Source organism: Carassius carassius, chromosome 33 (assembly GCF_963082965.1).
Source record: "Carassius carassius chromosome 33, fCarCar2.1, whole genome shotgun sequence".
In the NCBI taxonomy this organism is placed as follows: Eukaryota; Metazoa; Chordata; class Actinopteri; order Cypriniformes; family Cyprinidae; genus Carassius; species Carassius carassius.
In genome coordinates this window covers 7,155,464-7,179,018 of record NC_081787.1, presented here as the reverse complement: position 1 = coordinate 7,179,018, position 23,555 = coordinate 7,155,464, and the positions used below count along the sequence as shown (strand labels likewise).

Here is a 23,555-nt window from a genome sequence, read left to right as displayed (position 1 = left end):
TATGTAGTTTTAAGAAATGGTTATGGGTAGGTTTAGGGGTAGGTGTAAGATTAACGTTAGTGGCTCAAAATAACGTTTTAATGTTATATTTTTACTAAAATTGTGTTTTATTATGTTTTATTCTTTTAACATTCTGTATAAAATGGGTAGGTTTAGGTTCGGGTGAGGTATAGGGATCTTACATTTATCAAAAAAAAATTATAAAAAGGGAAAATATACATAAATATTTAAAAAAGTAATCTGATACGCATTGAAAAGCAGCTTCATGAGCAAATTTCTATGGATAACTGACTGGTCAGAGAACACGTTCTATCTGTACGTATTTGAGGTTGTTTTTACGTAAATTTCGATACGTATCGAACCTGTAATTACGTCCAGATAATACGTAAATGACACTGTAAATACGTAAAGGCACATACGTATTGGACAGTTTTAATTTACGTCTAAATATGTACGTTTTGATTGTGAGATCAGGCTGTTTATTTCTTTCTTTTATAGCTTCTTTGCACTTAATATTCCACCAGGGTGCACTCTTGGAACATCTAACTCATGTGGTTTTAGGTATTGTTTCCTCAGCTGACTGAACAATTTGCTTCCCAATTTGCATTCTCCAGTTTCCATCTAGAATTTCCATTTCAAAATAAATTTTTATGCCAACTTTAGTCACTATGGGGTAATGGTCACTCCCTGCAGTATTATCTTTGGACACACTTCATCTGCTGATCCCTGCTATTGAACTAGATATAAATGTCAGGTCAAGAACTGCTGCTTCTGTATTATGATTGTTATTATATCTTGTTCCTTCTCTATTATTAATACATACTAAATATTTCTCATCAATAAATTCTTCAATAACTAGGCCATTTGCAGCAGTATCATTACTCCCCACACTGAATTATGTTAATTAAAACCCCCACACCATGCTCTGCTGAATTGTTGTGGTCCCACTACATCTTCTAAAATGCTTGGATTCAATTTTTCACATGGATTACAATTATTAATAATATCCATACAACCTCTTTCAGTCCATATATTACTACTAAATGATTCCTAATTTGAATTTATTTGTACTTCCTTATATTTCATACCACTTTGAATAAATGTTGCTAGGTTCTCTGTCTGTTCTAACTACATTATATCCGTTTATAATAAAATCTAATTGTAGTTTTATGCATGTCTCCTGTATATATTACATTAGGTTTTTCTACTAAATCATCAATATACTTATTAAACTCTTGACCGTTCGCAATTAGGCTCCTTGCATTCCACTGTATAATGATCAACACCATTGTAGATCCAGCCCATGTCTGAGAGAGATTGTGTTTTTTCATTGAGGGCATATCTAACTGTTTCACAGGGCAACTCTTTTACATCTACTGTACATACTTCTCTGTTGATTTGACAATTATTTTGATCCTTTCATACGGCTTTTCATCTGTGTCGAACAATTTATTATTTCTGCTATAAACAGTACAAAATCGTTCTTTTTCACTATCTGAGACTCTTCTTTCAATATATCACATCCTTGACATTTTCCTATTTCTTTGTACATAATTCCACTTTGTTTTGTCATTCTCATATTTCCTGAAACCTTCTTTGCTGCCTCTTCATAGCTGATTCCCTGAACCACCTTGATTCTTTGTACTTACTAACTAACTTCACAGCCACAATACGCTGAGCTTTGTTCCCCTCCACAATTACAAAATTTCAGCTTTGCACCCTCATCACATTTGCCACGCTTGTGGTTTCCTCTATATTTACCACATCTTTGCTTTCCTTTGCACACCGCTGCCACATTTCCAAATGTCTGACATTTGAAACATCAAAGTGGAGGATGTATGTATAGCCTCCCATTGTAACACATGTATCCAATATATATCTTTCCAGGGAGAACTTCCTCATCAAAAGTGACCACAACTGAGGTACTATCACTTACACTTCCGTTCCTATTTGCTTTTAGACGTTTGACTTCACTTACATTTGTTATGATTTTTTTTTTCACATCTTCTACCAATTTGTTTACCGGGATTCCTGTGAAAACCCCTTTTATGAATTTCTTGCCATTAGCCGTAGAACATTCCACTCTTTCCATTTATCTTGTTCATTCTCATTACTCTCCCTTGATGTTTTGCATCCTTACAAATAATCAACAATGATCCATTTCTAAGAATTTTAGCACTCTTTATTTCACCAATTTCCTTGTTTAGCATTTTTGTCAACTGTATTGGATTCCTACCTTCAAACGAGTCTCTTTCATAATATCTTTCATAATCTCTCTCTTTATATTCCTTTTTCTTCGTTTTTTTCTACAGGTTTCTTTTTTCGTTTATTATTTTTAACCGTATCCCATTTTTCCCATTATATTATAATTTATAAATAATTTATAAATGTTTATTTATTTATTATAACTGTGTTATTTCATCTACAACAACAATGTGAATTTTTATAAACATCCGTTTTGCCATTAAATTTTAAATGCTCAAAAAGTGTGTACTTTTTCTTCACCAAAAGAGTACATACTTTAAGGGTGTAGTATAAGTAGGCACATTGTGACACAGCACATTTCTTTCCTGTAAACTGGATCCTGCAAAAGAGGAAGGCCTTACTCAACCAGTGATGAACACTTTAAAGGGGTCATATGATGCAATTTCATGTTTTGCTTTCTCTTTTGAGTGTTACAAGCTGTTCATGAATAGATGGGATCCCTTAAGTTGCAAAGACTAAAGTCTCAAACCCAAAGACATATTCTTTATAAAAGTTAAGACTAAAACGCCTCATTCAAACAAGGCCAAATATGTCTACCTCATGATGTGGGAAGATTTGCATATGCAACCCCAAATGTTCACGCAAAGAAAGAAGGTGTAACTTTATTGTTGCTACCACCGCCAAATTGTGAAGATGCTGCGTGTCTCATTGCAAAAGTGAAAATACTGTTTGACCTTCCAAAAGAGGACACGACTAGAAATCAGTGGTTCAGTTGTATCCACAACACTGTTCCAGAATGGTTCAACCCAAATATTCAAATGCAGCGGATTTTATAGAGGACTGTTTCATGATCCTGGGAGGGAAGACAACAATGCCGGCTGTAAGTAAATTTGCATTTATGTAAAGGATTTGCCACTTTTGATTCAAATGCATGTTTTGAGCAGTGTAGAGTAGCGCTTGTTGTTTGTCGTTTCTCTGATCACACGGCGCGATGCAACGCAAAGTGTTAAAAGACAGTTTAAGTCATTAGATTCTGTAATTGTGTCCCCAATGGATGCAACAAATGCCCTGGGGCAGCTGTGGCCTAATGGTTAGAGAGTTGGACTTGTAACCTGAAGGTTGCAGGTTTAAGTCTCGCTGCTGGCAGGAGTTGTAGGTGGGGGGAGTGAATGAACAGCACTCTGTTCCACCCTCAGTACCCATGGTTGAAGTGCCCTGAACCCCAGTTTCTCCCTGGGCAATGGATATATAGCTGCCCACTGCTCTGGGGTGTGTTCACTTCTCACTGCTGTGTGTGTGCACACTTGAATGGGTTTAATGCAGAGCACCAATTCTGAGTATGGGCTACCATACCTGGCAAATGTCATGACTTTTAATTTATAATGTGTTTTAATGTTTTTGTCTTATCGCGCTGGTGTTCTGACTGGGACACCACATGACAGTATGGTAAGAGTTGTAACATTTCCGTCAGACTCTTGCGGCATTCGGTCAATCACAACACACTGGACAGCTGGCCAATCAGCATACACCTTGCTTTTCAGACGATGAGCTTTGAAAAAAATCGACGTGTTTCACAAAGATGGGGCATAGAGGAGAAACAATAAAGTACAGTATGTGGAAAAACATACTATATTATACCATATTACTATATTAAATATTATATATAACATATATTATATATACCTTAAACCGCATAAACACATTTCATTACACCAAATACATAATAATGTTCTTTTTAGCAACATCATATGACCCCTTTAATTTACCTCAGTGACTCGAATCTGTTCACAAAGACTCATTCGTTCACAGTTTCGTTCAGTTGTCTAAAAGATAAGTGTGACTGAATCATAGGGAGGCAAAAATGCAGGGAGCTGTTAAACTACCCGTCCACTAGCCATATGGGGAAGTCGTGGCCTAGTGATTAGACACTATGACTCCTAACCCTAAGGTTGTGGGTTTAAGTCTCAGGCTGGCAATACCATGACTGAGGGTGCCCTTGAGCAAGGCACCGAAACCCCAACTGCTTCCCGGGCACCGAAGCATAAATGGCTGCCCACTGCTCCAGGTGTGTGTTCACGGTGTGTGTGTGTGTGTGCTCACTGCTGTGTGTGTGTGTGTTTGTGTGTGCACTTTGGATGGGTTAAATCCAGAGCACAAATTCTGAGTATGGGTCACCATACTTGGCTGTATGTCACTTTCATACTCGTCCCTCCCCCGTCCACATACCACATGTATTATCAAACTACTGATATAGACTGATATAGACATTAAGAGCTGTAATAACTTCCTTACGTAATTTTCATTTTGTATACCTGGTTTGTTCAGTTCAGCACAAGCGGTTGAAGCGAAATTAAACCAACAATTCAATATTTGAAAGATGTCTGTCTGTCACAACATCTGATATGTGCAACTAGTCTACCCGTGATGGAAAGGGTGCGTGACGTTTCCGGACAAAGTAGCTACAATAGGCGGTTAGCGAATTTCGACTTCAGAACCAGAAACTCAACACATCGTTTTGACGAAAAACGAAGCATGAACACGTTACACTGCAACCCATAAACACAAACAAGCCTTTAAAATACTTTCTCGTTAAAATGTAGGCTACTCAACGTGTGCCATCCTGCGGCGACGGTTGAAGAAAGACAAAAGAGTGAAAGTACACTTCACAATATGCTTGATGTTATCGCATGATGCGCGCTTTACTTTCCATATGAAAGTGAAAGTGAACGATAACGATTTTTCCATAAAATTAATGTTGAGCTACATGCTATACATGTATTACTTACACAAAGCAGATTATAGTAAAGATTAAGCAGAAGCACCATGGGGGGCAAAATGCAACACCTTCAAAAGCACCGATCATCGCAAGTTCCTAGAGCCAAACTAACCTTCCGGTTTTGCATTCAGTATGTCTCGTCTGTCTGGATGCAAGCAGATGAGAGGGAATATGTGCTGCGTTTAAGTGGACGAATTGAGCTAGCTGAATCTAATGTAAAGGAATTTATTTCTGAACCTGGACCTCTTTAACAATGCGCACTTGCCAGTACATCGTCTCTATTATATTTGTACTTCTTTGGTACTTCTCAGAGTTTGAACAAATATGGACACAAGCCCTCTGTTGTTTTTTATGCCTTATGAATTTCACTTTAAAAAAACAAGACTGTAACAAAAAACAAGCGAGGTTGGAAACGAGCACTCAGACGGATGATACACCTGAAGAAACAGAACTACAGGTAACAATCAGATTAATCCGGCGTTCCTGCATATTTTAACGTAGGTGACTTGAGAACACTAAGAATAGCCTATTCTTATTTATATTTGTATTTGTATTCTTACTTTGAACTTGTGTATGGAGTGGTTGATACCGTCTTGTTGAAAAATCGAATTAATTATTAACAAGGCTATGTTTTGCAACAAAAAGCTTCCATTAGCTGGTTTAAGCTGGTTATTAAATGTTGTGTTCCAAAAACCTGTTTAACTGGACTGCACTGACCAGCTGGTAGCTGGTTTCCGGCTTGTCTTTTGGTCTTCTAGCTTACACAATGTAAATAACCATTGCAGACCAGCTAGAAACCATTGTCTATGTCCCAAAACAAAGCTTCTGCAGTGAAATTGAATATTTACCTTTAATGGTTATTGTAAATTGATACATAACAAGTAAATGTTTAGGCAGAACTCACCGTGGGAAGCATTTGGACATGTCATTACTATAGTAGGCTATATAGCGGAATTATTTAACAATTTGGTTGGGACTTTTGGTTCTCAAGTCAAAAGAAATCATCAGATTACTTTTTGTTCCTTATTTCTGTATGCAGTGTCTTCCAGTAAAAAACAAAAGCTCTTACTGACCTCATTTCTGAATTCATGACTCTGATATTAGACATCATCAGTCAAATTACTGGAATTTAATCCTTTGCACTTTCACTATCCTGTTTCAGACAAAGAAAAGTCACCATGTTGGTGTCATTGATGAGATTGATGCTACCAGAAGCGGACAGATTTTGTCTCAGACAGTGCAATATCCAAATATACAGAGGTCACTTCTCCAGGGTAAATAAGAATTTTGTTTTTCATAAGCTTCACCCCCATTTTGCTTAACAAGCATATCTGGAGAGAGTGACTGAAGGAATTTTCTTGACATGTCCATGACATTTTGTTGTAAACATGTCAGAACAGGAAGCTGACAATCAGATAATATAGTAATACTTAATTGGTTTGTGTGGCATTTATATCCTGTAAATTTTCCCACCAAAAGTGATAGAGACTTACATGGTATAACAAGGGGATTATTGCAGATGTGCTTGATTTAAATTATTATTATATATTTTTAAATGTCTTTTTAGTCTTTGAATGTGCCTATGCTCAACTGGTCCAGCCGTGGTACACGGTTCCAGAATTTGGTGACAGTCAGCCCCTTCATAGGGCACTACAGACGGAGTTTAACCTGATAGTCGAGACACTCATTTGCAAAGCAAAGAACTTCAATCTGTCTCTTACCAGTGTGGGTTGTATTAGGATCTTCACTCAGCACCTGCATAAAGCAAAGCAGTCAGATGGGTGAGCAAGTTTTTTTGTGTCATTATGTATGCCTCATTTATTCTAATAATATTATAGTAGAATATTATGATGAGTGTCATCTTGATGACACTATCTAGTGTCATAATTTTTTTTCTTCCTTTTCTATTTAATGCTTGGTCCATTAGAGACCATCAGCATAGCAGCTGGGCTTGAGCTTATGTTTTAAAATCAAGGAATTTCTGCCAAAACATATGGACTTTCTATCCTAACCTATGACTGATCACCTGATGTAGTTCCAGGAATACTGCTAGTAAAATGAGTCATTATGGCTTGTTCGCTTGTTTACATGTTTCAGTTCTCCAATGTTTGGTTCAAGATCTGAGGAGATGGCAGTCCTCAGGTCCTTCTCTGAAGCTCTGGTGCGAAACCTTTTTCCTGAGTACCTTTTGGAAGCAAAACTCTACCAGTGTTTCCTAAATGAGATTGTTGCTACTAAAGGTTAGTCCTACTGACCTTTGTGCTATATCATTTCTAATGATATTTCTAATGGTCAGAACGTTCATCAGCTATCTGGTATCAACATTTGTAGCATTCATTGTTATGTTTAGGACAGTATCTCTGAACTTTACTTTGCCACTCAATGCTTCAAGGCTTGTCTCAACAGGCTTGTCACTTTCTACAAACTTGTTCATCTTCATTTTTGTGTGGATCACTGATCTTGCCTTTGTCCACAGTGGTTATGGCGACAAAGAGTGAATTATTTCTTGAACTGCCTCCAACATCATATTTAATATAAATTCAAAATGAAATTTATTTTATAGAATTAATTGTAAATCAATATGATTTTTTAAATCAATGTTTTATTTTTTTGTATACCAAATCATGATGGTTGGTGCTTCTTAATTGTCTTTTAAAAAGTGACATGACATGATGTGACATTCCACCAAGTATGCTGACCCATACTCAGAATTCGTGTTTTGTATTTAACCCATCCAAAGTGCACACACACACACACACACACAGCAGTGAACACACAACCGGAGCAGTGGGCAGTCATTTACGCTGCAGCGCCCGGGGAGCAGTTGGGGGTTTGGTGCGTTGCTCAAGGGCACCTCAGTCATGGTATTGCCGGCCTGAGACGCGAACCCACAACCCTAGGGTTAGGAGTCAAACTCTCTAACCACTAGGCCACGACTTCCCCCAAAACCTTTACTGTCTTTCTTAATATATTCTCTTAAAGCGCTGCACTCATCTGATCCAAAATGTAGAAAAAATTATGTGAAATATTATTACAATTTTCTACATCATTACTTCAGTCTTCAGTCAGTGTCACATTCTGATATATGGCGGCGTAATCTGTACATTTTGGCTCTCCGATTGGTAAAAGCCTGGGATTACATATGTTTTTTGTAGCGTGACTGCTCTTCACACATCAATGTGGCACACGGTGTGTTTCCCAGTCCCGAATGAAACAGGCTGGTCTAAATGGAGAGGGGAGGGGCAGGTGTGAGGAGACAGGAAATGGCACAGGTTCCAGAGCTCAGGAGATTGAATTCACCTCCAAATGCCACCCAGTGTTAAGGAACACAGCCCAGGGCTTTAGAAAAGAAAGCCCATTCTGATATGTTGATTTCGTGATAAAGAAACATTTCCTATAATTATCAATGTTGAAAATGTGTGTTGCTTAATATTTTTGAGGAAACTTTGGCTTCAGAATTGGGTAACACAATTGGGTAATACAATAAGGTTCTTTAGTTAACTTCTTTAACATGAACTAAGAATGAACAATACTTCTACAGCATTTATTAATCTTAGTTAACATCAACTTCAACATTTACTAATGCATTATTCAAATCAAAAGTTGTGCTCGTTAACATTAATGCACTGTTAATTAAAATGAACTAACAATGAACGACTGTATTCTCATTATTAGTTATTTTTCATATATAGTTTTATAATTTATTTCATATAAATATATATATTTTTTCATATACAAGTTATTTTTGTGCTGTTCTTATTGTATTGTGTAGTTTCTACTAATACACTGATTCTTTGTTACTCCTGTTGCCCATCTCTAGCTCTTGATGTGCTTGTGACATACCTCTGTAATCCAGACAACCTGAATCAGATGCTGGTTTCGCAGCTGGATAGAGTAACCTCTAAAAGCTCAACAGGAGACCGGCCAAACTCAGATAGGAAAGGCACATCATCTTCCATAGGATGTGAAAAAGGGTAAGTCATTTCAAAAACATATATTTTAAGCATATTTATCATATTAATCTCATTTGGTGGCCTTGTTATGGATTCCACAGATCGACAGATGAAGCAGAGGATGCTCGATCTGAAGTCAAAAAAGAAAAGAAGGGTGATTCGATCTATAGATATCTTGCTCTTTCATTTTATTATTTTGATTAATGAGCAGTAAGTGTAAATTAATAATGTAATAAAGTGTAATTGAAATATGTTTTATCACTGTTATTTAAGCAGGCAATAGGATCAAAGAAAAAATTAATAAAATTGTTGATAAGGTCAAGTCAAAGAAACCCAAAAAGAAAAAACATAAGGAGCAGAATACTTTATTGGCACAAGGATCTGCTGCTATGGAAGCTGATGATGAAAGCAGCAGAGAGAGCTCCATTAGAAGCAGCATGGACTCCGATTGTGTATGGAAAAATGTGCATATTAAATTCATTACAAAGCTTTTCAGTACAACTAAGTTTGTCTGTGCTTTCTTTTAAAAGGACAGTGAAACGGATGTTTACCTAACAACATTTTTCCAAGAGGACATGATGGAGTTTAAGCTTTCCTATGAGATGTGGCGGGTGGGGAAGTGGGCAGTCCGTGTTACAAATGTAAGGCATATTTTAAAACAAGGAAAGCTAAACAACGTGCAAGCTAAGTTGAGTTGAATAATTAAAAAACAAACAAAAAAAATTGTCTTAGGTTCAGAAGGAAAATGAAGAGCTGTGTTTCACGGTTCACCTGGAGGAGAGAAATAACCCTGAGAATCTCAACTGGGATGTGAAAAAGACCCAATCAGATATACTTCATTTTCACAACCTCTGGCAAGAGAGTGAGGAAATGGTGAGGAATCTTCAATGCATCCGTTCTATCAAAACCCAGACTATTTTGTATGTCAGACATTAATATTTTTTCTCTTTTATTATTGATTAATGCATGTGGCTGCTTGTTTTTTTTCTTCTTCTCTTTTTGCTGTTATTTTTAAGGGAAGTTCAACTTTACCCTCCGTATCTGCAATAGTAGAGAAGACAAAGAAGGATCTTGACAGTGCACACGCAGAAGAAGTTAGATCAGCCTTGGAGCACTTTTTGCAAGTAAGCGGGGACACACACACACACACACACACACACACAGACACACACAGACACACAGACACACACACACACGTTTGTTTTTGTGAAAAGTGGGGACATCCCATAGGTGTAATGGTTTATACTGTACAAACTGTATATAACTGTATATTCTGTAGGGGAATTTACAGTTAAAACCCAAGGACCAGATATGTCGCAATGAAGACCAGGAGTCAGAGATGATTTCAATTAATAATAATAATTTTACTTGAAGAAAATAGTTTGCAATTTCAATCAGCAGAAGTCAGCTTCAATACTCTCGACGGAGTTCGTAGGCCGCCCCCGTACAACTCAAAATCAACCACAGTTATACCCTGACAGAGGATACTAATTGCGTCATTACATAAGTCAACAAAATTCTGATTGGTTCCAAAACCTAGATAAACTCTCCAAAGACGTATATCTGATACACTGGACACTGGCAATTGATCGTTTGTCCTGGGACTGTCTGAGCTTCTCCCTGTGTAGACAGATACTAACACACATACACAGAGAACTTATCTAAAATTCAAGGCTTTCTAGCACTGGCGAGTGTCTTATCATTACGGTTGGATACACACACATAATATGTGGACATTAATCTTGAGGAAAAGAAATACAGGGTAGAACAGGATTCTTTAATATCTCATAAGCGCACATAAGGTTACACATTTCACTCTATGGCCCTACACCAACCCTAACCCTCACAGGAAACTGTGCATTTTAACTTTCTCAAAAAAACTCATTCTGTATGATTTATAAGCAGTGTTGGGAAGGTTACTTTGGAAATGTAATAGGTTACAGATTACAAGTTACCCTGTTTAAAATGTAATAGTAGTGTAACTTTTTCAATTACTTTATTAAAGTAATGTAACTAATTACTTTTGAGTACTTTTTGATTACTTTTCTAAATTTGTGAAAATTAAAGAATAATAAATAAAAGCATACACATCAACATAAATACAGTTATCTAATAAGCATGTGACATATTCTGTGTACTAAACTCCTGAAACATTGGTGTTTTTTTTAAACTGCTGTCTCTTTGTATATGATGATAGTTTTCTCAAAATAAGTAAAACGCACATGAAGTGACACAGAGCAGTTCTAGAGATTATGTTTATGTGCTCGTGTACTCCTATATTGAGGCAGCAGAGGTTGAAAACACTGCGAGCTTCAGTAGGCCTATGTGTAGTAGATGAAACCATGTCTTTGCCATTAATTTACAGGAGGGGCGGACTGGGAAAAAAATTCAGACTGGACAAATTCAAACTCATACAAACAAATTCATGGACAAAACTATTTTTTATCTATTTTAAATCTTTAATTTGGGGACATGCAAAATAATCAAAAGTTCTCTCCTGAACTGCACCTTCACTTCCATTCTTCTCTTCAGTCTCTTTATTTATCTCTCTCATGACTTTAATACTCAAGATTGAACAAAACTATACTTTACAATACAATACTCTACAATACTACAATATCTTTATAGAAAAATCCTAATACTGTACACGAGTCATATTTTTCCCTTACAAAAATTAACCATGCTTTTATTAGCCTATATAAAAGTAAAATAACCTTGTTATGTTTTTGTCTTTTTGCAAATGGATTTGTATTTATTTTTAAATAAATACATTTGTAAAATAATTTTACATTTTTGTTTATCACAGTTAAACAATATTAACCATTTTCTCTGGATTTATAGTTAAATATTAAAATGTTAATTTTCGTAAGGGTTGTGTTGTCTGTCGTAGCTCCCCCTAAACCTATAAAAAAAATCTGATTTTTTTTTCAGCTAAATTACTACTGTAACATTACAACTGATAATAATGATGTCCTTTATATAGTATTTTGAGTGATGACTGATGAGCAACGTGCTGCTGCTTGATTAAATAAATAAAAAACCAAAGACAAAAAAGCATCTTTACAGATGAAACTGACCCGAAACCCTGAACAGGAGTTCTGCTTCTCTGCTCCAGTTGTGCGCTTCCACATTCAACTCTATTCTCTCTCTCTCTCTCTCTCCCTCTCTGTCTCTCTCTCTCTCTCTCTCCCTCTCTCTCTCTCTCTCTCTCTCTCCATCTCTCTCTCTCTCTCTCTCTCCCTCTCTGTCTCTCTCTCTCTCTCTACCTCTCTCTCCCTCTCTCCCTCTCTCTCTCTCTCTCTCTCTCCCTCTCTCTCTCCCTCTCTCTCTCTCTCTCTCCCTCTCTCTCTCTCTCTCTCTCTCTCTCTCGCATTGATTACTCTGTGTCTGATCCAAACCGTTTGGCGCAGGCGCGGAGAGCGCGCGAGTCATGACTAACAATTCATGATTTATTAGAGATCAAATGGCGGATTCGCAAATGATCGCTTTAGTACATTCGGCAGGCAATTATACAATAATGATATTAAATAGTGGGGCAAAATCGGCTGCCAGGACACCGGGAATTGTCCCGGTTCTCCCGGTGTCCAGTCCGCGCCTGATTTCCACAGACACGCAGAATGTGCAAGTCATATATTGCATTTTTGGGGCTTAATATTTACAGACACTAGTCGATGTCATGTTTTGATTCAAGTGTACTGACCTACTTTTGATTTAGTCATCCAAAATGTGGCATATTCCGTCCGCGTTAGGCATTTCGTTTTTATGACTGGATTCTACGAACCAGACTGTATTTCCGCATCCCGGAAATTATTAGGGCGTATGTCTCAGAATAGTCAGTGAAATTTGGGAAATAAATCAGTTAAATCTGAATGTGGATGTGTGTAAATATTCAAATGTAATCCCCTTTGTAATCGTTAAAAATTTCATAAGTAACTGTAATTTAATTACTCATTTTTTTGTAGTAACTGTAACTAATTACAGTTACATTAATTTTGTAATTAAATTACGTAACGCCGTTACATGTAACTAGTTACTCCCCAACACTGTTTATAAGTGAGTTGTGTCCTGATCAGTGTTGGGGAGTAACTAGTTACATGTAACGGCGTTACGTAATTTAATTACAAAATTATAGTAACTGTAATTAGTTACAGTTACTAAGAAAAAATGAGTAATTAAATTACAGTTACTTGTGAAATTTTTTACGATTACAAAGGGGATTACATTTGAATATTTACACACATCCACATACAGATTTAACTGATTTCTTTCCCAAATTGCACTGACTATTCTGAGACATACGCCCTAATAATTTCCGGGATGCGGAAATACAGTCTGGTTCGTAGAATCCAGTCATAAAAACGAAATGCCTAACGCGGACGGAATATGCCACATTTTGGATGACTAAATCAAAAGTAGGTCAGTACACTTGAATCAAAACATGACATCGACTAGTGTCTGTGAATATTAAGCCCCAAAAATGCAATATATGACTTGCACATTCTGCGTGTATGTGGAAATCAGGCGCGGACTGGACACCGGGAGAACCGGGACAATTCCCGGTGGCCTGGCAGCCGATTTTGCCCCACTATTTAATATCATTATTGTATAATTGCCTGCCGAATGTACTAAAGCGATCATTTGCGAATCCGCCATTTGATAATTAAATCTCTAATAAGTCATGAAGTGTTAGTCATGACTCGCGCGCTCTCCGCGCCTCCGCCAAACAGTTTGGATCAGACTCAAGAGTAATCAATGCGAGAGAGAGAGAGAGAGAGAGAGAGAGAGAGAGAGAGAGGGAGAGAGAGGGAGAGAGAGAGAGAGAGACTATGGAAGCGCGCTGGAGCAGAAAAGCAGAACTCCTGTTCAGGGTTTCAGGTCAGTTTCATCTGTAAAGATGCTTTTTTGTCTTTGTTTTTTTAATTTATTTAATCAAGCAGCAGCATGTTGCTCGTCAGTCATCACTCAAAATACTATATAAAGGACATCATTATTATCTGTTGTAATGTTACAGTAGTAATTTAGCTGAAAAAAAAATCAGATTTTTTTTATAGGTTTAGGGGGAGCTTGACAGACAACAACATAACCCTTACGAAAATTAACATTTTAATATTTAACTATAAATCCAGAGAAAATGGTTACTATTGTTTAACTGTGATCACCAAAAATAAAAATTTAAAAATAAATACAAATCCATTTGCAAAAAAAACAAACAAAACATGACTCGTGTACATTATTAGGATTTTTCTATAAAGATATTGTATTATAGTAGAGTAGAGTATTGTAAAGTATAGTTTTGTTCAATCTTGAGTATTAAAGTCATGAGAGAGATGGATAACAGGGAAAATAAAGAGACTGAAGAGAAAAATGGAAGTGAAGGTGCAGTTCAGGAGAGAACTTATAATTATTTTGCATGTCCCCAAATTAAAGATTTAAACCTTTTTTATGTCAGGTCCATACAAAAAAATAGTTTTGTCCATGAATTTGTTTGTATGAGTTTGAATTTTCCAGTCTGAATTTTTTTCCCAGTCCGCCCCTCCTGTAAATTAATGGCAAAGACATGGTTTCATCTACTACACATAGGCCTACTGAAGCTCGCAGTGTTTTCAACCTCTGCTGCCTCAATATAGGAGTACACGAGCACATAAACATAATTTCTAGAACTGCTCTGTGTCACTTCATGTGCATTTTACTTATTTTGAGAAAACTATCATCATATACAGAGACAGCAGTTTCAAAAAAACACCAATGTTTAGGAGTTTATTACACAGAATACGTCACATGCTTATTAGATAAATGTATTTAAGTTGATGTATATGCTTTTATTTATTATTCTTTAAATTTCACAAATTTAGAAAAGTAATCAAAAAGTACTCAAAAGTAATTAGTTACATTACTTTAATAAAGTAATTGAAAAAGTTACACTACTATTACATTTTAAACAGGGTAACTTGTAATCTGTAACCTATTACATTTCCAAAGTCACCTTCCCAACACTGGTCCTGATATGTAACAAAAACAAGAGCACACACACACACACACACACACACACACACACACACACACACACACACACACACACACACACACACACACACACACACACACACGCACACACACACACACACACACACACACACACACACACTATCTAGAATTAAAGGAATTGTCAGTAGAAATAAATACCTGGCAATGTTTTCCTCTCATTTCCCACCAGGAGCTGGTTTCTGATACACAACTTGGTCAGACTCCGCTTGTATTCCAATTCTTGTGTCCCATTGCACAGCTGCTGAGTAATAATGAAGATAATGGAGGTGTCTGGAGTTTTCTGAATGGACTTGCAAACTTTCTTACTCCTGGCAAAGACGAGGATGAGGTAAAAACAGATTGTAGGTCAATAGCTTAATGGAAATCTCATGATGAAACACTATGGTTTAAAAGTTTAGGGTCATTAAGATTCATTTTAGAAATGAATTGTAATTGAAATCTTGTATCATTTTAACTTCTGTATTTTCTGTTCATTTGTTTTTCATTTTGTGTTCATGTAATTACAAAAAAAATATTAGCCAGCACAATGGTTTTCAACATTAATAATAGTTAATTTTTCTTGAGCAGAAAATCAGCATATTAGAATTTCTGAAGTGTTATTCGACACTGGAGTAATGTCTGCTGAAAATTCAGCTTTGCCGACAAATTATTAAATAAAAAAATGTAAATAGAAATAGTTATTTTAAAATGTCGTAATATTTTGTCTAACTGTAGCCTTTGTGAGCATGAGAGCCTTCTTTTTAAAACATTTTTAAAATATTTGAATGTATATTTGAGTGTATTTATATAAATATTTCATATATTTGGATCAATAGAAATACAGCAAGATTTGAAACCTTGTCCAAATAGAGCTACATTTTGTTGATTTATAGCATATGCTACAGGTCAAAAGATGATAATAAGATAATAATAAGTCCCCAGGAGTTTTTTTTTATTTTTTACCATTTTTTGTAATTTACAATATTGATGCTGTGCAATTTTATATCTATACTATTATATATGTATAACTCTGGGTATTTTTTTTTCACTTTAAAATGTTTATTATTATTATTATTATTATTTATTTTATTATATTTTTTGTAACAAGATAACAACATATTAACCAGCTGTCTTAGATTCATTAACTAACATTAGTTTAAGAATACCTGTTTGAGCAATTTATATGTGTCCTGAAAAAGGCTGTTTTGCCGAGACGCATAGATCTACATTTAACTAGTTGTAATGGTTTAAGCCTAGTTTATTAAAGGCTTTTTTTTTTATCTTACCACGCGAGTGCCTTGGAAGTATTTCGTCCACATACTGTAATTTGATGTTTATCTCCATCACATCCAATGAGCACCAGCGGCTATATAAATACACCCGTGTAGCACTCTCTGCTTCTGGTTTTGCAATATTTAATATATCTGGATCAATATATGTACACATCAAGATTTGATTACTTATCCAAAGAGCTAAAGTTCGTTGATTTACATTAGACATATATCTTTAATGTCAGCACAAGGTCAATTATTGAGAATACTGCCATCCTCTGGTGATATTATGTTTTTTTTCCCTAGTCCCATAACCCCAGAGGAGAGGATAAGCTTGATGAAGCAGGAGCCTCAGTACATCACAGTGGACCGATGGCACAGCCAGCCTGCATCGACACAGATAAAGAGCCAAAGGAGGACATTGTAGAAGGGCCAATAGCTACAAACGTCAGGTTCAGAAATGGAGAACCAGAAACAGAAGACCAGACCTCTGATGAACAGGATGTGGTTTCAAATGGACAGGAGAGTCTTGCTGAAAATTTAGATGTCTCTGTTAATACGTCAAAATTAGTCAGTCCTTCAGGACACTTGAGTGATAGCTCAAGCTTACAGTTTGACTCAGTCGATGGCTTTATAAGTGCTCAGTCTGTGGGGAAAACAAACAAAGAAGAAAAGTTAACTCACAAAAAGTTAAATGTAGAACAAAAGTTCAAAGTAAAAGTGAAAACTGGACAGCTCAAGGAAGAGATGGCAAATCAGCCAAAGGCTCAGAAAAAGGAGCCCCAGACCAACTTGGAGCAAACTGAGGTTACCAAAGCCATATTTGAATTACTTAAGGAAATAACTGGTATGATGTAACTCCCTTGTCCTGTTTAACTTTTATGATCACCAAGAACTGAAACTTAAAATCTGATTTTCTGCCATTCAATGTTTGTCTTTAGTGTCTGAAGGTAACTCAGTTCTCATTTACCTTTTTGATGTCCTTCTAAAAGCAGTCCAGCCTTTGGTTAAAAAGTAAGTATCCCATTTCATATCCATTCAAACACCAAATATATTTAACAGTATGAAAAGCTAAAAATAAGCTTTCCTCTCATTCAGGAAAATAAATAACTTTTTAAAAAGGATGCATCCCACTGAGGTTCAGATTGCATCCTACATTAACAATTTCCGGGAGAATATATGGCCAGAGGGAAATGTGCCCATCCAGCCGCCACGTGACAGTGAGGAGAAACAAGCGACCAAGGAGAAGGCTCTGCAGCTTATAAATTCAAATTGTAAGTGTAATATTTTCCCATGCCTTGTTTAAAGACCAATTTTAATAATTATTTCATCCATACCAATATGCAGTAATTGTTGTGGTGGTTTAGATTCAAACGTTTTAATCCTCAAGAAGACTGAAGTTGAAACTTTGTTCAAGATCTTTCAGGACACAGAGGAGAACAAGAAACTGGTTTATGTGAGGACTCTAGCTAAGATTGTTATGCAGTAAAAATCCATTTTGAAACGTATATCCAGATTAACATTTACATTTCTTTGTGTGTGTGTATGTCCATAGAAGCTGCTGTCATATGTTCTAGGGGAGTTCCTACCTGGAGAAACTGCCAAGGATTTTGTTTTCTTATAAAAAGAAGACTTTTTTATTTTTTATTATTGTAGTCTGTCTGATGTCTAATCTAATGTGAATTATATCGATATACCTCTGAAATCAGCCTTTCACTTACGCTTTAAGCAGTGTGAACAATCTTTTTTTTTTTTTTTTTTTTTTTTTACCGTTTAGCATTTTAACAAAAACACTGTAATTATGTTTCACTTCAACAATGTTACAATATCTTGGGTTTAAATTTTAAACTCATATTAAAAAAGATCACTGTATATGTAAGTTCACTTTTTGTTTTGTACCTTAAAATTGTACACTGTGAAGAACTTATTTCTATTTTAATAAACAGCACAGGTTACACAGGACAAAATACATAGTCATTGTGATACTGATTAAAATGTTACATTTTTAAAAGACTTGATCCACACTGTCGATCTGTGAGCACAGTATTCGAATAACGATAATGCCAATAAACTTATTTTACTATTAATTTCGAGTCATTACATTTTTTTTGCACCTTAGAAATTCCTAATATAAGCAAAAATATTATTGAGTTAACACTGTTTTCAAACATATTTTCCGTCATCGACTTTGAGTTACAATATCAAATGTTTGCTCCCATACCTACCACGTCTGTCAAACCCTCTGACTTCCATCAGCAAGTGCTGCTTTATTGGAAATTATTGTTCAAGCATAATTTTACGCCTCATAACACTCCAGGAATAATAGATATAAAAAATTTGGTAGAAAATCTGTTTTTTTTTTGGATGATAATGGGAATTTGTTCCTACATAGAGAGTTTTGTGAGAAATTCCGACTGCAATGTACCATTAATATTTACAATCGAATTATTAGAGCCATTCCAGTTGCTTTAAGAGTAATGGTTAAAGAAGATATTGTGAACTCCCAAGTTTCCCCGGAATTGAGGCAGCTTTCCTTAGAAGGTCATGATTTTTGTCATAAAAAATGCTCTAATAGAGTTATTAGAAAGTTGATTTAACAGGTTTTCTATCCGAACCCAATTAGACGAGAATATGTGCTTAAAGATTTTTATAGGAATAAAGTTAAAAAATTAGAAAAAACTATTTGTCTTACCCCCTCCCTCCAAAGGTTAAAGAGGCGTGCTTCAAGATTATAAATGAGATTAACCCTACCAAAGAATTTTTAAGGTTGAAATTAAATGTTGATGCAAATTATTGTGTATTTTGTGAAACAAGTATTGAAACTTTAGAGCATGTTTTTTTTTTTTTTTTGGTGTGATTCAGTTCACTTCTTTTGGAGTGAGATGCAAAACTGGTTATGTTCCAAAGATGTTAAATTACCACCATTCAATGTGAAGGTAGTTAGGTTTGGTATTTTTCATGAAAACAAAGATTTTTAATTTGCTCTCAATTCTCTGATATGTTTTGGGAGGTTTTTTATTCACAAATGCAGATGGTTTAAATCTAAACCCAACTTTATTCATTGGTGTAACGAGCTAAAACTTTTATATAAATCCTTAAAATTTGTTAAGAATAAAAAAGCCCTTAAGCTGACCTCTATGTTGGAATTATATAATTTACCGTAATTGAAAAGCCCATTTTGAAGTATTTTTTTTTATGTGTGTTTGTTGTTACAAGTTTGGTTATGCTCAACCAAGTCTGAATAATTGTGGATATTTTTGGAAATGTGTTCATGTACCTTGTTTGGTTGTAATGTTGTTGCAATAAATGAAAAAAAAAAAAAGTCTGTCAAACCCATGACGTAACTATGCTAGGCTGCTTCAACTGTACGTGTTTGAAGGGTTTTCTCTAAACGGCTTTAACAATATCTCTTTTTCTTTTTAATCATAATCACTCGACTTAATAATGAAGCAAGTCACACTTGATGTCGTCTAATGATAAACCACGAATAGGTTTACAGTTTTGTGAAAGGCCTCACTTTTATTTAATCTCACAGTTCCTTCTCCCCCACGTTATGTTGGTATGGTCCAGTCCCAGAGAGACGGGTTTAGTGGAGAAAACAGGCAGGAGGAAGATTCAAGCGAGCCAACGGCTAACGTAGATATTAAGCTGAATCGACGAAACCGACGTCGGTTGAACTAAAGTAACCTTATTCAAAGTAACAACGTCGATACCTTATGTTTACGTCTTGGCTATCCAATTAAACAATGTCAACCCCAGCAAGACGGCGTCTGATGAGAGATTTTAAACGGTAGGCGACACAGAAAATGCTAAAGGCCCTCGGTAGCTTTTTGAACACCGGCTTTAACATGGCGACTTTCCTCCCCGCAATAGCCATTTATTAACGCCATTATCCCTCTCCGATCGTGTATTTGGATGTCATGTGTGCTGTATTTAGTTTTGTCGTAGTGTAGGTGTAGTATATGTAGTGTAACTTATCCGGGTAACTTGTTTTTCAGTCTCCAGGAGGATCCACCAGCAGGAGTTAGCGGAGCCCCGTCGGAAAACAACATCATGGTCTGGAACGCTGTCATTTTTGGGTTTGTATCATTTGCATTTTTTTGACATCTATGAGGAGTAAACAGAATACACTGACAATTTTGTTTGTCTCAGACTATTTGCGGTCTGTAAGATGACATCTAGCTTGTTAGCGGTAATATAAGCAGTTTTAAATAGGCCAGATGGCCAGTGGTCCCCCATAAGAGGTGCTGGTTATTTGATCTTTGACTGTGACTGGCCTGAATAGAGCTGTGTGTTGTGTTGGAAACATGTTATTATAATGTCATATCCGTAGACTGTGTATTTTGTTATTTTGGGAATATAGTAATGCACGGGTCTGTTGCACATTGGCCAGTGCTTTTGGCTTTGTTTCTTGCTGTCACGCCAAGTGTTTTGTGTAACCTGACATGTTGACCCATTTCTTCTGCCTACAGCCCTGAAGGAACACCCTTTGAAGATGGTAAGTCAACAAAACACAAGCTGTTTTTTTTTTTTTTTTCAGTTTTAATGTGATAATTGGACAATTGGCTTTTAAAGGTTTTGGTTTATTTATATATATATATATATATATATATATATATATATATATATATATATATATATATATATAGGTCTTACATTATTAAGACTTTACAGTGTGACAAAAAATGGTCTGTTTAATGTGATCTTGCTGAATAAAAGTATCAGTTTCTTTTAAATAAAAACTTACTGGCCCCAAACTTTTGTGCTATGCTGTATTTTAAAAAAAATATTTCATAAAATTATAGTACTTTTAAATGTAATTTTTAATCAAATTGTGTAACATTATAAATGTCTTCACTGTTTTGATCAGATTAATATGTCATAATGTAAATCTTAATGTAAATCACACTGACTGCTGAATAAGGATTGAGCTTTGGGTTCCAGATGACAAGCGATTAAATGTGACACTGTATAATTGTGTACTGGTATTTGGCTTGGTATGGTTCTTTTTGTTTACATGTGGAAAATGGTTTTGCTTCATATTTTCTTTTACTGCCTGTCATAGGAACTTTCAAACTAACAATAGAATTTACAGAAGAATATCCAAACAAACCTCCTACAGTTCGGTTTGTCTCCAAAATGTTTCACCCTAATGGTAAGTTTTACATTTATCTTATTGCATTTATAAAATCTTTGCTTATTAGATTCACATGAGTGTGTACATGTATCACATTGTAGAAATTATGTGTCAGTGGACCATGAAATATAAGTGTATTTCTTTGTGCTCAGTTTATGCAGATGGTAGTATATGTTTGGATATTCTTCAGAATCGCTGGAGTCCAACATATGATGTTTCCTCAATTTTAACCTCAATACAGGTATGATATGTCTGCACTTATTTCTGTTTTTTGCACAAACTACAGGGTTCCAACACAGGTGTCACCATTGCCCCGTGCTAGGCATATTTTTAGTCTCACTCAATTCCTGATGGATCATTTTGAAATGAAAGCACTTTTTTTTTTATAATCAAACAAACAAATTTGTATGTCTTATAAGTAATTAAAACAAACACTTTAAACACACTTTTAAGTTCTGTGTGCTTTCATTATAACCAACAAAATGTAAACAAGAGATTCATTGTGCAGTGTAGATGTATAAATTGATCATAAAAAAATCTGATGTCAAAATAGGTAACTAATAGACTTGCCACTTGTTCTATATAATACATTTATTTATTCTTAATTTTATTACAGACTTTTCACTTGACCTTTATAAAGCAATGTTTACTTAATTAAAAAATATTTGAAGGCTACATGCTACAAATATTTTTTGCTTTTGTACTGAAATCAAGTGCAATTTTATTGGTGAAATTTCGGTACTGACATCACTGGTTGGAGTATTAAATTGTAAATTCATATTGTGAATTTGATCTTTAATCATTACACCTTTAATCATTGATTTTTCATAATATTGTTTGAAAATCTACAGAAAAGCCTTTTTAGAGTATGGAAAAGTATGGAATTTTGAAATTGGAAAATGTGTAGGACCCTAAAACTGAATGTTTAAATTAGCATGATTTTTTCCCTTTTTGATTGTACTGTAAAAATGTGAGGACATTATTCAGGTTGTTAACATGCCTTTCATTGTCACAGTCTTTACTGGATGAGCCGAACCCAAACAGCCCTGCCAACAGCCAGGCAGCTCAGCTGTACCAGGAAAACAAGAGAGAGTATGAGAAGCGTGTGTCAGCCATTGTGGAACAGAGCTGGCGTGACTGTTGACGCTCCTTACAGTTCACATATGAACAATAGTCCGCCTTGCCAACAAGAGGAAAACCACCTTGCAAAGAATAAAATAAAACACATCATGTTTTGAATCTCCACATACTCTGTAGAATTGTCTGTTCTGTAGCTGTTGAAGGATTAGAGTGATGTTGTGTTGTGGTCTCCCTCTTCATGCAGAACCTTATCCAAGATGAGGATAAACCTTAGTTTAACAAAATATTGTTGCTAGGGTTACTTGCTTTTGTTTGGCCTGCCCTTATTTTTGTCATCTTATTTCTTTGGTTTTATAAGTTGCTCCAACTGTGTGGGCTGATTTCATTTTGGGTATTAACATGTTGGTTGCTTTTTTCAGTATGAATCCAGAGTGATTATCTTTGCTTCTCTGCAAAATGTCATACAGAATGTCGCTTAATGTGTCTTTCAGAGTTCCAAATTAAACTGCAAGAACATTAAAGATGGATGATATATTGTGTTGTATGGAAAGCTTAGATGTTTCAAAAACATGCCTTTATAACTGCACTTGGAAAACCTGACCGGTTAGAAAAAAAAATTACCAAATGTTGGAATTGGCCCTTTTTTATCAAGTGCAAGTGGTTTGTTCTTTTAATTGAGCAGTTCATACTGCTCATGCATTGACACTGTGCTAGTTTGTCAGCAGTAATTGTTTGAAAGTACACCATGATCTGTCTGTCCCACAAAGCCCCATGCCTAAAGCCTGGGATTCAGAATATGACACATTGGCATAGTTGAGTGTTGCTTTTTTTCCCAACCATATTCATTATTTTGTGTCTGTTGCACCCCAGATGCATGGTTATTTTGCTTGTTTTCTTAAGTTCCATTAAAGTGCTGTTTATTTTTATATTAAATTGCTTCTCCAAACATATGGATGTGATGCTGTCATGCAGTATCCATTTAAGCTAATCTTCATTTTTCTAATTTACCAAGAGTGTTGGATTTGCACTAGTAACCCATGTAAGAAACTGTACATTTTCTCAATTCTTGTAAATAAACAGTATAATTAACTATATGGTGTGTGTTCTTG

The 23,555-nt window shown here is 35.6% G+C and overlaps 3 protein-coding genes and 1 long non-coding RNA gene across 4 annotated transcripts in view; 3 read left to right on the top strand and 1 right to left on the bottom strand.

Moving 5' to 3' along the window:
• The window catches only part of LOC132113629 (arrestin-C-like), a 56,598-nt gene that overhangs the window by 22,641 nt on the left and 10,402 nt on the right, over positions 1 to 23,555 (bottom strand). The gene's annotated exons all lie outside the window — the stretch shown is intronic.
• LOC132113626 (uncharacterized) lies at positions 5,065 to 9,002 on the top strand. Its single transcript, XM_059521480.1, has 5 exons — positions 5,065 to 5,438; positions 6,144 to 6,255; positions 6,549 to 6,762; positions 7,079 to 7,221; positions 8,802 to 9,002. Exons 1-5 carry the CDS (start codon positions 5,235 to 5,237, stop codon positions 8,957 to 8,959), a joined length of 831 nt encoding a protein of 276 aa, XP_059377463.1. The 5' UTR covers positions 5,065 to 5,234; the 3' UTR covers positions 8,960 to 9,002.
• On the top strand, positions 16,986 to 17,916 carry LOC132113624 (uncharacterized). Its single transcript, XR_009425187.1, has 5 exons — positions 16,986 to 17,076; positions 17,171 to 17,243; positions 17,328 to 17,503; positions 17,597 to 17,685; positions 17,785 to 17,916. It is a non-coding gene; the product is annotated as an uncharacterized LOC132113624 (long non-coding RNA).
• LOC132113623 (ubiquitin-conjugating enzyme E2 A) lies at positions 19,805 to 23,540 on the top strand. Its single transcript, XM_059521479.1, has 6 exons — positions 19,805 to 20,019; positions 20,228 to 20,308; positions 20,702 to 20,727; positions 21,295 to 21,384; positions 21,519 to 21,607; positions 22,382 to 23,540. Exons 1-6 carry the CDS (start codon positions 19,976 to 19,978, stop codon positions 22,508 to 22,510), a joined length of 459 nt encoding a protein of 152 aa, XP_059377462.1. The 5' UTR covers positions 19,805 to 19,975; the 3' UTR covers positions 22,511 to 23,540.